We start from the raw sequence: 16,854 nt of genomic DNA on the forward strand, positions 1-16,854 counted from the left end.
CAGGTGTAAGGGAAGGTCTGAAGTGAAGATCCCCAAGAGCAGTCTGCTAATTCTGCCATCTGCTGGGCACAGTCCTGGGAACCTAGGCACAGGGTATGGAGCGAGGGCAGCCAGAGCTGCAGGGGCTTGCTGTAGTGCCTGGCTGTGCCTAGATTCAGAAGAGGCAGAAGGTGCTGGGAATATGGCCTAGTGGTAGAGTGCTTGCCTTGCATATATGAAGCCCTGGATTTGATTCCTCACTACCACATATATTGAAAAAGCCATAAATGGAGCTGTGGCTCAGTTGGTAGAGTGCTAGCCGTGAGCCAAAAGAAGCCAAGGACAGTGCTCAGGCCCTGAGTTCAAACCCCAGGACTGGCAAAAACAAACAAATATAAAAAAAGAAGAGGCAGAAGGTCACAGGGTGGCTGGGGTGGGGCCAGGGCTCACTGAACATTGACATGGGAGCTGGGGGCCACCTACACTTCCGCTAGGGGATGGCGCCATGTTTGGAAGTGTGTAGATCTGTTTGTGGTGATGTCAGTGGGGCTTTGTGTTTGTTGGGAGGGAATTAAGCCCCTCTGAGTCAGCTGGTATTTGTAGTCTCTCTGTGTCCTGGGTTTCTTTGGCTCAAACTTGATTTGTAGACAGGGATGGGTCTTTTTTCAATGTTCTCATGTTCCTTTTCCTTTCTGATCACCAGAGTTCCTGGAAGGTGACCAATACATACCTGGTGGTGTTTGAAGAATCCCAGAGGCAGGAGATGGAGAATATTGTCCACCACCTGAAGGACCAGGCTGCCAGCCAGGGCTTTTTCTTTGATGTGCTGCATGTCTTCAAAGACCTCTTTCCTGGTATCCTGATGAAGTCACACAATGGGGATGAGCTGGATCTGGTGAGCCAGGCTTGCACTACTGCAGGCTGGGGAGAGGCCTGTGCGCCCTCCCTGGTGTATACTCAGGGCACAGCAGACACTTACTGAGTGCTGGTGGGTCTCTAGCTCTGCGATGCCAGCCTCCTCAGGCAGCTTTCTCCTTAGCCTGGCCAATCCCCCTATGGTACATTGTCCACTTACCCTCATTTGAAGCATGAGAGATCCCAGTGCAGAGGGACCACACAGCCCAACAGGGTTGAGCTTGGCTTCCAGCTGCTGGCCCACATGGCCAGTGTCCGTGTTCTGGTGCATTTCAGCCTTGACCAACAATTAAGGTGAGAGAAGGGTCAGAGATAGCAAAAGGATGTGAGCAAGGATGGGGCTGAGCATGTATACCCTGCCCCTGAATTCCTGCTGGTGTCCCCTCCCCACCGCCCTGCATTGCCAAAGCACACAGAAGCCACTACCAGGGGGCCTGGCACTGTGGTCTGAGGACAGAAAGCATGGGTGAAGAGAGTGACACACAAGGTGGCCAGTGCTGATATCTTGATTTGGGCATGGAGTCCAGGTTTCAAGGACTTCCCTTACTGTCCAGCCTGTCTAGAACTGGCACTGCCTGACTCCCAGATGAGATATGGAAGCCAGAATCCCTCCTGCCACTCACATTGGGCCCAGTTGTGGGTGCACTGGTTCCAGCTCCCATAACTGCCTCCACCACGTCTAGAAGAGGTGTGAGGACCCTGATATTATCCTTTGATCCATGAGAGGGGACTGTGGGATACACTGGGCCAGGCTGTGGACACCTGTGTGATCAGGTGGGGTGAGGGCTAGGAGCTGTTTGCTAATGACTAGTGAAATTGAGATCCCAAGTTCTTGGTGTCTGCAGGTCCTGAGGCTGAGGGAGGTGAAGTTCATCGAGGAGGATTCCTTCGCCTTTGCGCAGAGCCTCCTGCAGAGACAGCTTAAACTTTCCCTTCAGTGGTACCATCATCACAGCCCCCAGTGGAGCATGCGTCGGATTTCTCCTGAGTGGATCCCATTGTATAGCTTGAACCACCGCAGTAAGACCACATTTGCCATGATCACCTTATCCTACATGTTTTGAGACGTCACCCTTCTTTCTCTCTTCTCCTCTCCCCACTTGAGACTGTCCCCCTATCCCATTACTTTGTGTGGAATGAAGGGACATAGCCTACGTACCTCTCTTCTACCATGTTTTAAATTGGGGCCTTGAGCTGAGGGCTTGGATAGTATACTTGGCTTTTTTACTCGGTGATAGTTCTTTACCACTGGGGTAGCAGAACTGCTTTCATCTTTTTGCTGTTTGATTGGGGATAAGAATCTCATACAGTTTCCTGCCTAGACTGGGCTTTGAATTGCTGACCTCAGATCTCAGCTTCCTGAATAGCTTGAGCCACATCTTTAGTCTGGCTTTTTAGTAGTTCATTAGAGATGGAATCTAGAGGATTTCTCTGCACAGGTGGGCTCTGAACTGTTAATTCTCCAGCTCTCTCCTTTCTGAGTAGTTAGGATTACAGCATGAGCTACTGGTGCCCAACTTCCTTGTTTTGTAACCTCCCTTACAGTCTTGGGCTGTGCACTCGGGGACTCATGTTTGCTAGGCAGGTCCTTGTTTACTAGAGATACATTTACATTAGTTATCTTCAGATAAATTCTCCTATGTATGCCAGAAACCTGGACTACAATCCCCTTGCTTTGCTTGCTGAGTAGCTGGGATGACAGGCTTGTACTAGTGAGCCTAGCTATCAGTTGAGATGTAGTCTTGTGATCTATGTCTCATAAATAGCAGGGACTACAGGTATATGGTATTGTGCTCAGCTTTTCTATTCATCCTCAGGTGAAACCAGTTTGTAGTGGATTTAGTGCCACTGGTTGGTCCTGGAAAATCTCACCTGGAGAGCCTTTACTTGAACACAGCTAAAAGGCATCTTTTCTAGATGAGGTCTGGTGGTGGTGCTAGAATTTGAATCTAGGAACTTATATTTGTTAGGTTACCAATGGAGCCACACCTCTAGCCTCCAGATAGGTCTAAAAGAATGTGGCATGTCTTTTCAATGGCCAATGATGAGTAGCCCTCCTGTGGACATGGTGTAGACACGGTCTGTTTCCTTTCCCTAGGGATGGCTTTGATGCCTTGTCCCTCTTTGAAGGAGTTGGAGGACAGGGCTGGGGAGCCCCTTGTACAGTCTTCTCAAAGGTTTGGCTGGAGGAGGCTCTTTTGGAGCTGTTGGACCGGGACAGGGTAGAACAGTTACCATATGGCAAGTTTTAAACAGGCTGGGCAGGCCCAGCACTGTCCCTTCATTCATAGAGAGGCCAAATGGCACAGGTGACAAGCCTGTTTGTTATCCTCAAACACAAACATTGTAAGAGAATTAAAGTAGGAGGAAGAGGTTATGAGGAGATAGGCAGAAAATAGCATGAGGTAGCTACAAGCCATGAGTGCTAGGAGCCAAGAGAAGGAGGAGGACGAGAGGAGTGAGACTTCATTTCCAGAACCTTCAGAGAGAGTGCGGTGTGGCTTATCTCTTGATTGTGAATTTCTGGTCTTCAGAACTGCAGTTCTAGTTGGCCACCTGGTAACCATAGGGCTTGTGCTGTTTTAATCTTGCTCAAGAGAATCAGTAGGAGGGTGAGGTGACTGAGGCCCTGCCCCCTGGGCTGCTCCCAGCCAATGACAGAGCTCAAGGTGGAGCTGGGCCATCTGAGTTGATAACAAGACTCAGTAACATGCAGCATGCTATTGAGGAGTCTCCTGACACTCTCTCATTGGCCAGCTGCATCGTTTCAATAGCTCCCTATGTCTATGTCTCACTGACCTGGTCAGTAGAACAGTCCCATTAGGAGCTAGCTTGGGAGGACAATGGGAAAACTGACTTCATTTACAGTCTTAAAAGTTTCCCAAATCGGTGCACTGAACATGACATCATTGATACACACGAACTATCTATAATGTGAGTCTCCTGGTTCTTCAATTTCTCCTCTAACACAAATGTCACCATGGGAAGACAAGGACAACCCTGTGGAAGTATATATCTTGAGCACAAGCATCCAGATCAGTCATTCAGAAATCAATGACAGGATCATCATCTCTAACATCAAGAGAGTGCCTGAGGAGGAATGGCCGAACACCAGTGGACTCAGGACACAGGTGAGCCACCCATCTCCAAGCCCATCCTGGAGGAAAGTGAACACCACCAGACCTGGAGCACTGTGGCCCCTCCCAGCCATCACTGTCCATCCCCAGTCCTCAATTGTAGGGTATGCAGGGCGGCATTGTCAGTCTATCCAGGGCCTGTTGGGAAATCATGGTGTGGGCAACTTTCTCATCTGGTCCTTGTGTTGGTGGAACAGGACAACAATTGTGAAAGCCATGACACTCACCTGGCAGCACTGGTCAGTGGGCAGAGTGTCGACATTGCCAAGAACATCAACATACACAGCGTGCGTGTGCTCAACTGCCAAGGGAAGGGCACAGTCAGCGGGATCCTCATGGGTGAGTGTAGACCCCTGCAGCCACTTTGGCCAGATGCATTTGGCACAACATTGGTTGACAATAGAGAACCATCACTGCTGTTTAGTAGGCAAGGGGCTGGAGGAGAGCAGCGTGTCCTCTCCACACAGTCATCTTGGCTTTGTTCTCTCAGGCTTGGAGTTTATTTGGAAAAAGCTGGTCTCCAAGCCCTCCAAGCGGATGGTAGTGCTGCTGCCCCTGGTGAGTGGCTACAGTAGGAGCATCAACAGTGCCTGCAAGCGCCTGACAAGGGCTGGGGCAGTGCTGGTGGCTGCTGCGGGCAACTTTCAGAGAAATGCCTGTGCCTACTCCCCGGCGTCATCTCCTGAGGTAGGTGCCAGTAGGGCTTCAAGCACATTTCCCACCTTGAAGGTTGACAAGCCCAACAACTACACTCCCAGTGAGAAAAGGGGTGGTGCTAGTCCTGCCTGTCTTTCAAAGCCCCTCCTCCAAACCATGTGGACTCCCCTTGCCATACCCCTCCTTCAAATCCTCCATCTGTGCCATTACATTCCTCCAGAATGACATTTGCAGAGCATATGCTTTGTGTGGGGTTTGTCTGAGCCCAGCAGTACTAAGGGAGGATCCATGTTCCATTTCTAGAACTTTTGGGCCCTGAGAGGGGAAGTGCAGAAGTAAGTCAGCATTGCAGGCCCCACCCTCTCCCCAACCCTTAGGCTCTGGCACAACATGGACTCCCAGAGATGCTGAATTTAAAACCACCAGCACCTGCCTTTTGCCAGTATGGTTTCTTGATAACCAAATTGTCTGTTTACTGTTTGTCTCCCATTAAGTACAATCTCTAAGGGACATGGAGAGTAGTGTCTGCATCCTGTGGGAGCCCTGGGACAGGCTAGGGTATCAGCTGTGGCCAGGAGCCAGATTTTCCTCATGAGGGGGAATTGCATGGGGCTCATACAGGTACATAGGAGTTGGTCAGTCTGTTCCTTCTGCCTTTCCTCAACTCTTTGTCTACCACATTCCAGGTCATCACTGTAGGAGCTGTCGATTCCCAGGACCAGCCGTTCACCCAGGGACCTCATGGGACCAATTATGGCTCCTGTGTGGATATCTTTGCTCCTGGGAAAGGTGTTATCAGTGGGTCCAATGATTGTAACGTTTGCTATGTAACACAGAGTGGAACTTCACAGGCAGCTGCTCATGTGGCTGGTGAGTCACCTATCCACTCTCTGGGCCACCAGGATTCCAGCAGCTTCTTTGGTGAGATCCTCCATTAGCCAGGTTCTGAGAAGGAGGACTAAATGGGCAGAGGGTGGCATTTTCCATCACACTGGTCTGGGGGATAAATAGGTGTTCACCTGGTGCATACAATAGCAAATACCAAGGCCTGGAGGTAGGAGCATAAGTTGTCTTCCTTTCTAGCTTTCACTAAGCAAGGAATTGCAGGTGGCCTCATTTTGGGAATAGCATTTCTGTGTATTTGTGTCCTAAAAGAAGTTCCCAGGTAGGACGGAGGGCCAGGCCATCACCTTGTCTGACCTCTCCCTCCTCCATTAGGCATCGCAGCCCTGATGCTCACTGTCCAGCCAAATCTCACTGTGGCTGAGGTGAGGCAGAGGCTGATCCACTACTCTGTCAGCAATGCTATCAATGACACCTGGTTCCCTGAGGAAGAGCGAGACATGACCCCCAACCTGGTGGCTGCACTGCCCTCAATCACTCAGGAAACAGGTGAGCAGTGAGGGTGGGTAGGCTGAGGAGAGCCAATGGTGTGACAGGCCATGCGATGGTGACAACTCAATCCGCAATCTGGTCTACAGAAGGACTGTTCACCTCAAATAGAACTCCAGGTGTGGCAGCATTTTTGTAATATTGACGATTTAACTAAAAGTTTCATGTGGTATGGAAGCAGATGGATGCTTTCTCTGGAGTTCCTCTGTGTCGTGAAACCCAGAAACTCCTTATTCATGGACTTGTTACAGGTGGACAGCTGCTTTGCAGGACTGTGTGGTCACCACAGTGGAAACAGAGGGTGACAGATGCTGCTGAGGCTCATTGTGACCCGGAGGAGGAGCTGCTCAGCTGCTCCAGTTTCTCCCAGAGTGGGACTCGTCAGGGCGAGCGTGTGGGGGTGAGTAGCATCACTCCATGTGCCCAGTCCTCTGTCTTCTGGATTCAAATCCCATTATAAACTTTAAAGGCCTGGGCAGGGCCAGGTGTCCCTGTAGGTCTCAGGAGAGTCAACACCCATGTATGCACAGCAGTGAAAGAACAGCAGCGAGTTAGGATCTCTGCATTGCCCAAAGACACGTCCAAGTTGGGTGCTGGTGGCTCATGCCTGTCATCCTAACTACTCAGCAGTCTGAAATTTGGGAATCCTGGCTCCATGCCAGCCTAGGCAGGCCATCCTGCCTTGTGGTGGGGCAAAGCAGTCCTAAAGGCCAGGAACCAGAACTTGCAGGCTAGGTCCCTCTCAGTCTAGGCTCTTCCCAGTCCCCCAAACCTCTTCACAGAAGTTCCCATTTCTCTCGTTGACTCTCAGACGCAAGGTAACAGTCGCATTTGTCTGGCTTTTGGAGATGGCCATGTTTCTGCGGTGGCCCGATGCTGTCTGCTCCCCAGAGCCAAATGCAGCGTCCACACAGCTCCTCCAGCCTTGGTGGGGATGAAGACCTATAGCCACTGCCCACATCCTGACCATGTCCTCACAGGTAGGGGTTCATCCGGCCAGGCTGAGGAGGACGCCCCATCTCCTACTGCATAGGAGACTTGTCCCACAGACTTGGCCCCCATGAGTGTGAGTGAACAGCAGATTTGGGAGCCTCAGAACCCATAGCCAAGCGGGATCTGCAACTTGCATGCTGTGTGGGCCTGGTGCAGGTGGCTTCACCTCTCTGCCTCCCCTGTCTCAGTGGCAGCGATGAGAGGGGTGACATATTGGCTTCTGCTTCCACAGGCTGTCTATCCTAGCTATGTTAGTGGGGAGCCACAATTCAGGCCTGTCAGAAGTGGGGCACCGCTCTGGTTGAGTCTAATCTGCCACCTTATAGCTAGCAAGTTCCTTATCAGCCCTGTGACTTAGTATCCCCAACGTGAATGCTCAGCTCTTAGGCTCAGACAGTATGCATTCTGGTGGCTACTGTCATCAACCATTGCTCTGAAGTACTTACTCTGGTCTAGGGGAACCTCTGTCACAAACCTGCCCAGGAAAGTGGTGGGAATTCATGGGGGAGGGCTGCACATAGGAGCTAGGGACTGTGGTTCTTGGGCTGGAGCCATGCTCAGATGGAGCTAGATGCCAGGAAGGGTTGGGGGTGGCGTGGGAATTGTCTTGAAACATTAGCTCAGGAGCTTATTTGTGACTAGCTAAGTACTGGGGAGTCTGAAAGTCCTGGAATAGTCAGTGTTAGGTGGGGTTCAAACCTGGCTGTGTTGGCAGCAGTCACCTGAGCGCAGTGGCTGGAGTCTTGTCCAGGACAAGAGCTCCATGTGGCTGCTGGCCTGGCAGGAATCCTGGACTTTGGCAAAGCTGGCAGAGCCACAGGCACTCACTGTGCAGCCCATGCCCAACTTCCATTTGCAGCTAAAGTTGCAGGATTCCTTTCCTAAAGCCACACAGCCAGGACAAGAGCTCTGGTCCTGGTTACCATAACCCTCGTGTGGGCAGAGCCCAGGTCCTGCATGGATAGTACTGGGACTTCCCAGGCATGTTCCTGCTTCACCCAACAGCATCTCTGATTTTACAGCCAGGCATATCAGATGCCCAAGCCCAGGGATCCAGGCTCATGATGAACTCCTCGTGGTGGATGGGGAAGGGACCTGAGGAGGGAAGGGTGGCTGAGGTGAGAAGTAGTTGAGGAGACCATGTGTTTCTCAAGTAACTACGGTCAGAGAAGTTGAGCTTCTCTTCCAAGGTCCAACAAGTCAGGTTAGCTGCAGAGCTAAGCCACAAGTCCTGTTGCTCAGGCCAATGTATCTATCTTCTCAGAGCTGCTCCTGGGTTTCCCTGGCTTTGGACCCTAAAGAGAAAGGGGTGTGGTTAAAGGAACAAAGATAGGGGTCCTCCACATTGCAATGTCTGAGCTGGCCCTCCTCTGCCCCAGGCTGCAGCTCCGATTGGGGAATAGAGAATCCTGGTGTCTATCGAAATACTACACAGAATCAAGGTTCTAATCAGCCCAGGCGGTGCGCAGGACACGTGAATGCCAGTGTCCATGCTTCCTGCTGCCATGCTCCTGGCCTGCAGTGCAAAATGCAGAAGTTCAAGGCAGTGCGCCCCATGGAGAAGGTGAGAGGTTAGGGTTGTGGGAGGTAGGGTGGAGATAGCTGAGGCCTGCAGACTTTTGGGGTGGTCAGTGCACTTGGGAAGACCTGAGCACCCATGCTGTCACATGCATGTTGTGAGTGTGTGTCTGTGTGTGTGTGTTTATGTGAGTGTGTGTGTGTGTGAGAGAGAGAGAGAGAGAGAGATGGGGGGGGATGAAGGGGGAGATGATTTTGGTTTTGTCCAGATTAGTAAGGTTTGCTCTCCACATGCCCTGTCCCCTGTGATGATAGCACACATAAATATGACATCAGGAAATGCAGTGCTCAGGCTGGATACAGTACTGTAATGCTGTGCCTGTTGCACTTGCTACTCATAAGGAAGAAGTTGGGTCTCAGTTTATGGCCCACCATAGCAAAAAGTAAAGAAACCTCATCAAAACAAATGAGCAGAATATGGTAGCACAATTGGAATAACAGCTGTGTGTGTGTGTGTGTGTCTGTGTGTGTGTGTGTGCTGGTATATGTAGGAGGACTACATGCAGTGTAGTCCCACCTAGGGAAAAACAAAAAGCAAACAGAAAATGAGATCCTATCTGAAAAATAAATATAACTAAATCAAAAGGGGCCAAAGTTATGACTCAAGTGGCAGACTGCCTGTGTAGTTCTCATGAATTCTAAGTCCAGTATTGCCTTAAAAAGAAAAAGAGAGAAAGAAGAAACACAGGAGCCTGTGGCTGACACCTGTATTTCTAGCTACTGAGGAAGCTGAGAACTGAGGATTGGGGTAAAAAGCAAACCTGGGCAAGAAAGTCCATGAAATCTTACTGCCAATTAACTGACCAAAAAGTCAGAAGGGGGACTGTGGCTCAGTTCTTGAATTCAAGCCTTTGGATATGCACCCATGCGCGCGCGCGCACACACACACACACACACACACACACACAGAGCCACACTTGGTCATTTAACAAACCTACCATGAGTTTCATCAGGGCTGGATCACCTGAGCAGCCATGGAAGCTAGGAAGGAAAAGGAAAGTTTCTGAAGGGAAGGCAGGTCACACTTGTGGTCTTGGAAGATGACAGCTAGAGCACAAGGCAAGAAGGGTTTGGGACAGGAGGGGGCTGTCAGTCTAAACCCCAGTGCCCATGTAGGCTGAGGCTGAGGCAAGCTGGGTGTGTGTCCATACTTCGTTCCCACTGAGGGTTTCTGGGAGGGACAGTGAAGCAGGTGGCTTAGGAACCTGACCATGTATGGGGACTCAGGCTCACTTGTCCTCCCTGGACTCTGGCAGATCACCGTGACCTGTGAAGCGGGATGGACGCTGACCAGCTGCAGTGCCTATCCAGAGATCTCAGTCACACTGGGAGCCTTCCCAAAGGACAACACGTGTGTGGTGAGGCACCAGAGCACTAACAAAAGAAGATGGACCAGTAAGGAGTTCATAATAGTCAGGGTCATCTGCTGCCGGATCCAGCTGTAGAGAACAGAAAAATCTCAACCTGCCTGATTTTACAGACCTGGGCAGAGCTAGAGAGGGGAATCATGCATTATACCACATACAATGGCAGCCATATTTTATGCAACAAACAGGGCCAGAAAGGGGAAGGCCTGCCAGGCACACAGAAGAAAGTGAGGTGATATAAAGAAAGGTGGAAGGTTGGGCACTTTATTGATGTTGGAACAGGCTGTGAAGACAAAAAGAGCCTTGCCTTCGTGCTCTCAGGCTGCTCCCTAGAGGCATGGGCCTTCTTTTGTGGTGGTGTCTCTCATGGGGGCTGGGTAGACACCTGAGGGTTTCTGGTGGCATGTATAAGGATTAGCTGACCACATGTGAATAAATAACAAAGTAAACTAACACTTGTCTATCCTTTGGTGGTCTGTTGCCTTTGTGTTTCAGTTGTGGGGATTGAAATCCAAACCTGAGTGCTGTCTGCACATTTTTGGCTCCATACTAGCACTCTACCCCTTGAGCGACAGCTCTACTTCCAGCTTTACTTGAAGTTTACTGGAGATAAGAGTCTCAGAGAGTTTCCTTCCTGAGCTGGAAATGACATCCACAGATGACAGTCTCCTGAGTAGTTAGGATTAGAAACACGAGACATTGGCACCCAGTTCTCTGTTGTCCTTTCACAGAAATCAGCTTTTATGGCCTGCTTTGCATTTGTGACTTGATATTTATTCCAAGTTTTGTAGCCATCTTTATTTTGTACTTGCAATTGAGAGAAAAGGAGAGTGCTTGGCTCAGTTGGGACTGGTGGAGAGACCAAGAATGCCCTCTGGGCACACATCTTATAGGAGTGCAGTGAATGTAGACCTGTTGCCTCTCCAAAACCCACACAAAATGTTGGTATCTCAACCTAGGATCTGCTCCGCCACTTTCCCATCACAGACCCCAGTCAAGAGGACAGGGCCTAGCACAGTAAATGTTTGGGAAACCCATGTTCATAAACCTGCAGATGCTTCTAAAGTGTCAGGGCGCTAGCTTTCCAACTATCATGTTGCCATTCGGTTGCTCTTTGTGTCACACTGCTGCACAAGCCCTCTTAACACATGGTGGGATGTTGTCTGTCAGGTCAGCAAGACCCCAGAGAAGTACAAAGGACTAAGCATCAATCTAACTTCCAGGATATCTTCTATTTTAGTCTGAAGTGATCTCTTTTGGGAGTAGGTGCCACTGTCTTTCAAGTTTCTGCACCAGATCTAGATCCAGATAAATTGAGAGCTTCCAAGGTGGGAAAGGGAAAGTTAATGGCTTTGGGGAGACTCTGAGTGTCACGAGTTTAATAGAGGCTGGGTAAATATAGTGCCTATAATTATCTACTCCTTTGTAAAGCATCCTTAGTGAAACTCATTTAAGGCTGGAGGAATACCGTTCTGCTAGGCCTCCCTAGAGAGTCCATGTAGCCTGTGGTTTTATTCTTTATCCATTTATAACTTATAGTTACGCCATTCATTCATTCCGTCCCCAGCTAATGTTGGCAAGCATCAATGTTTTTCGGCAACATTTACTCCACACAACCAATGTGGATTTTCACAGAGACAACACTCCCACCAACCTGTCCTTTGACAATTCCATTTTACATGTGGGAAGTGCTCTATCATCATGGATGATAATGAATATCAGATCTATATCTCCAGTTCGACTATCACTTCCACCTGCCCCTTCCCTGATGGTCCAGGTCCGACTCCAAGCCTTCTGGATGGATGCCTGCACCTAATTATCTTCCTACAGAGTTGGCAGTTGGTTTCCATGATTCAGGAGGAAGAGATCTCCACTAACACCAGGGAGAGTCTCATGTGAGCAACACAAGACTCAAGGAATGAGAACAGAGCAGGAATGCTAGCTTTCTGGAGCCTTGAGGGGAACATGATTAGTAGTGAGTAGTGAACCCCTTGGGAGAGCCAAAGCTCCAGGGAAGATGTCTACAGACCAGTAGCATGAGTTTGGCATCCTTGTCCCAGCCTTGCAAAGGAGTCCTGGGAAGAGGAAAGATCTCAGAAGGGTCAGGACACTCACAGCCCCTTACTGCAGAGTGGCCCTGACCACTAGCCAAAGCACTGTGGGAAGGAAGTACAGCGCCACCTAGTGCCAGGCCTCAGACCCATGTGCTCCAGCTCCTCACAGGGCCCCATTGTATTTGGAGAAAACTGTGAGACTAAGGTACTCATTTTGGAAAATTTATTTTATACTCTTACAAGCTAAGAATTCTTGTCAAACATGAACCAAGTTTAAATTATGATTCATCCATAGTTTACCAACTTTTTTTGAAATTGTGTACACAATGTTTTGTACACAGAGGTAGCAGAGGGAAATTCCAGTCTGCTTGTTCAGAAGCTCAGAAGGTCTGCACAGGCCTCCATGCCAGCAGGGAGGGGAGGGTGAGCCATGTGGGCCTGATGGCTCAGTGCTCTGGGTCTTACGACTTTACTCATTGGCCACGCCAGTCTGCCAGGAGACCTATGGGCAAGCTGCTCCTGGGGTGCTCTTTTGTCTGTCCCAGGGTACCTGAAGGTCCCATGAACAGCCTGGGCTTAGGGAGCTTCTCAAGAACATACAGCTTTGAGTAAATTGTGCAATTCTGGCTTGATATACAGACTTTGTGAAAGATTATAAAAAAAAAATCATGCAAAAATTGGCAATCAAAATGGCAACTCTTCCAAGGCTTGCCTATCATAGTCACTTTGTGGTGGAACATTAAAAGTAGTCCACGGCGGGTTTATTGAGTGCAGCCAAGGAAAATGGGGTGTTCGCTAGCAAGGCAGAAAGATGCTCATTGCAGCAACAATGTGATCTGAATCACAGCTAAGAGTAGACAGCTATCCTGATGTGGGATCCCGGGAGGACAGAGAGCAGGTTTTGGGGTGGAGATTCATCCTTTGCATGGGCAATAAGGGACTTGAAGTGGAGATTTCTCACCTAAATTTGGGCTTCTGAGTGCAGTTGCTGGCCATTATATCCCAACACAAATCATCGCCAGTATTTCACTGCCTGTCTCACACAATCTTTCTGCAAAAATGGGTGTGGTTAGAAGTGTGGGGAGGGGTTATCGCTGAGCATGGGTGCTCAGGTATTTAAAATCAACTATGGACCTTTATGCTCAAAATTATAAGAATATTGGAACACTTGTAAATCCACTGCTCATCTGTGCGTTTGGGAGGAGCAGTCCTCTTCAATGTTGGCCTCTGTCTCCTGATTGTGGGTCTGGATGCTGGCTGTAGAAGTTCTCTATAGTCTTTGTCATTGAAGAGAAATAAAATTTCAGGGGGAATCTCAGTGTAAAACTCATAATGAAACTCACAAACAGTATCTCCATACCAAGATACCTAACTTCATATACACCAGTACAAAGGGCCAGAGCAGTTATGATCAGATGAAAGCAAATGATTACAGATCACATGGTTTGAGACTACTTCAAGATGTCTCCAAGCACTAAAAAGATAAATTTCAGGAAGTCAAAATGGATGAAATTACATCAGAAAGTGTTTTCAATTCCACGTTAAAAGTCCCTTTTGGGAGCAACCCATAATTTCCTTAGGATTGGCAGCCAAGGCTACTGCCTGTGCCTCTGCAGAACACGGTGTTTTATTTATTGTTCTTTGCAGTCTTAATAGAATCAGAAAATACCTTCTGTAGATTGATGAACTTTCCAGTTTTGATCCTGTTAGCATTTCCTCAAGGTACAAGCCTATGCCATAGCTCTCCAACAGACCCATGGGCAACGTTACATGGAAAGGAAGACATATTAAATAAAAATGACCGTGTAAACGCAATTCTTCAGCTACTAATTTACAGTGAAAGGGAGGTTTATCACATATCTTTACCTCATTTTAAATGGGATATTCCTAATCAACATGAGTGTAACATTAAAAATTTGCCCCCCACACACCTAAAGGAAGCTCACTCTTCTCCCATGAAATATAAAAATAAAGGAATTTCTCTTGTGGCAATAGAGAATGCCACTGCTTACCCCTCTCGTGTGTGCTCATGTGACAGGAGCTTGGCAGCAGCTCTGTTTCCTTAAGTCTCCACACAACTGTCAACCCACATGTGAGACTTGGGTCCACTTGCTGGAGTTCCCCTGCCAACATCTCTTAACGTTCTGGAAAGCTTTCCTTCAGAGCCAGGGTCCTCCAGAGTCAACTTTCCCAGCTCTCCAGGCTCCTCTAAGGGCTTTGAGCATGAGATTCTGATTTCCTGAGGTGCCAGGCCCCCAGCGTGGTCAGGTGCTAGGCAGTGTTGTAAGGGTCAACATCATTAAGGTCACTTGTTAACTAGCCATGCATCATAGGAGGTTCTGATCCCTGAGGCAAAGAGCAAGAAATTAGTGTCCATCTAGTTAAAACAAAGGAGGAGATTTTCTACACCAAGTCCCTTAATTGTGTCTTATATGTCTTCATCTATTCCCTCAAATCTGTGTCTATTAAAGGTAATAAAATACAATGAATCCTTGCACTCTAACTATTGATTATGCAAAAGTTTTCACTTATATGGTGTGATTTAGTCACAATAGCAACAAATAGGCTCCAATTGGAATAGCAGTGAGTAAGAGAACCAAGCACAGGCTCTGGCTCAAGTAGTAGAACAGAGGCCTTGAGTGACTATAGCTAAGTCCCAGTGCTCAGGTCCTGAGTTCAAACCCCAGTATTAGTGGAAAAATACTTTATCCCAGTGAAAAATTGAGAAAAGGTGTTTACAACCATAAAACACATGGGGCTGAGGACAGCATGGGCCACGGAGGCCCTCCAGGCTCATCTTCTTGGGCTTTACCAAACTCTGGTTACCCAGCCCAGAGAACACTTCAGCGTGTAGGAATTTTCTTGGTTGACTGAAATGGAAATATATGGGAACAGAATAATAAGGATAATAAGGATAATAAGGGTGGAGATAGCCAATGCACGCATGAATTAAGCTCTCCCTGCTTTTGAGTAGCTGATAGTCGGGCGGAGATACAGTTATCTGTCTACAGGAAATAAGTAACCTTCACAGAGAGCATGAGCTGGGGTTTTTCTAGGTTAAATAAGAATTCTTCCAGGCAGAAGCAGAGCATGAGCAAGATAGTAATGAGGGACTGAGTTGAACGGGTAAGCGAGACTGCTGGCAGGTAGGGGGAGCAAGGCACAGATAGAGAGGACCAAGGTTGGGATGCCATAGAAGCCAGCTGGACCTTCCTGTTCAGTGGGTGGATTAGGGAAAGGGAGTGGCTTTGCTGTGTGGGAAAGTGTGTTGCTTATGTCCAGAAACAACAGAGTTGAGGGAAGGCAGACCAGTGGTGAGGCTGCTTTTCTGTAGGTGGAAAACATGGTGGCAGGATTTGAACCCACGTCTGTAGGAAATGGGAAGACATGTGGTCCACTACATGCGGCACGTGTGTGGGGGCTGGGCCAACTCCAGCTGCTCACCTGGACTGACTGGTCACCATGGTGAAGCATAGTCAGTGAGATCAAGGTTTCCCTGTGTGAGGATGAGGAAGGGAATGAGGGCAGAGTTAGCAGGTGGGGATGTGGAGTCTGACAGCTGAGCTGGAGCAGGGAGAAGGGGAAAGACTGGGAGAGCAGAATCTTTGCCTTTGATCCCCCACTCCTTATTCCTGCCTGCTCTGCCAGAGCCCTGGACCACAGCAGATGGTTGAGGGATCTGTCTTTTCCATAGCCTTCCTCCTCCCTGCTTCCTCCCTCTGGGAGCTGCCCATGTTCTGCCCAAGCAGGAATCTGACTGTGTGGTGATCCTGCCAAGAATGCCGGCAATATGCATGCTCTGAATCGAGGCTGAGCCCCTTAGTCAGATAATCTGAGAGTCCCTGTGGCCTGTTCTCCTCCCTCCAGCTTCAATTCTGCCTGTCCACCAGCTTCCCTTAGAATAAGGACTTGCATTCTAATGTTGCCTTCTCTCTGCCTCCCCCAGGATTTCACAGAAATGCCCATGTCCTTCATGATTGCGTTACATTGTGTGATCATGGTGGTGGTTGATGGTGGTAATCATAGTGATAAAGGTGGTGATGGTGGTAGTAATGATGGTCATGACAGTGTCAATGATGTTGATGTTCATAAGAGCAATTATGGTAATTGTAGTGATGGTTGTGCTGATTGTAGTAATCGTAGTGATGATTACAGTATTGATGAGAGTATTTTCAGTGGTGATGATGGTGGCAATGATTGTTATGGTGATAGAGATTATGGAGACTAGGATGAGGATGGATTTGGTGTTTATAGTGATGCTGGAGGTGGTGGTGAGGGTGGTTGATTGTAACGGTGGTCTTGGTGATGATGGAAATGATGGCAGTGTTGATAATGTTGGTCTAGGTGCTGGTGATGATGGTAATCATAGTGATGATGATGGCATTGTTTTGGTGGCAATAATAGTAGTTATATTGATAGAGTTGATGGTTGTTATAATGCTGATAGAGGTGGTGGTGATAATGGTGGTGATTGAGGTTATGGTAGTAGAGGTAGTGATGGTGGTTGATGGTAATGGTCGTCTGATGATTTAATGGAGGTGATGGTGTGTGAGGTGATGGTAATGGTGGTGGAGATGGTATTGTTGGTGGTGATGAAGATGGAAATGGAGGTTATAATGCTGTTGCTGCTGACAGTGATTATACTGATGATGATAGTGGTGGTGATGATGGTGAGGGTGATAATGGCAGTGCCCGGGTCCTGAGCTAATTGAAGAGAAGAAAGAACTTCTCAGAAGGTCAGAACCAGCAGGCTACACAGGATCCTGGTATGATTCTGTACATG

The 16,854-nt window shown here is 48.6% G+C and overlaps 1 protein-coding gene across 1 annotated transcript; it reads left to right on the plus strand.

Annotated features, from left to right (window-relative positions):
• Positions 1 to 3,866: 3,866 nt before the first annotated feature.
• On the plus strand, positions 3,867 to 16,300 carry LOC125355688 (proprotein convertase subtilisin/kexin type 9-like). The gene is made up of 10 exons (XM_048352126.1): positions 3,867 to 4,025; positions 4,229 to 4,370; positions 4,522 to 4,718; positions 5,375 to 5,558; positions 5,907 to 6,080; positions 6,332 to 6,480; positions 6,892 to 7,060; positions 8,453 to 8,637; positions 9,908 to 10,009; positions 16,019 to 16,300. Exons 1-10 carry the CDS (start codon positions 3,867 to 3,869, stop codon positions 16,298 to 16,300), a joined length of 1,743 nt encoding a protein of 580 aa, XP_048208083.1.
• The last annotated feature ends 554 nt before the right edge of the window (positions 16,301 to 16,854 follow it).

The sequence above is a fragment of the Perognathus longimembris genome, chromosome 7 (genome assembly GCF_023159225.1).
Source record: "Perognathus longimembris pacificus isolate PPM17 chromosome 7, ASM2315922v1, whole genome shotgun sequence".
In the NCBI taxonomy this organism is placed as follows: domain Eukaryota; kingdom Metazoa; phylum Chordata; class Mammalia; order Rodentia; family Heteromyidae; genus Perognathus; species Perognathus longimembris.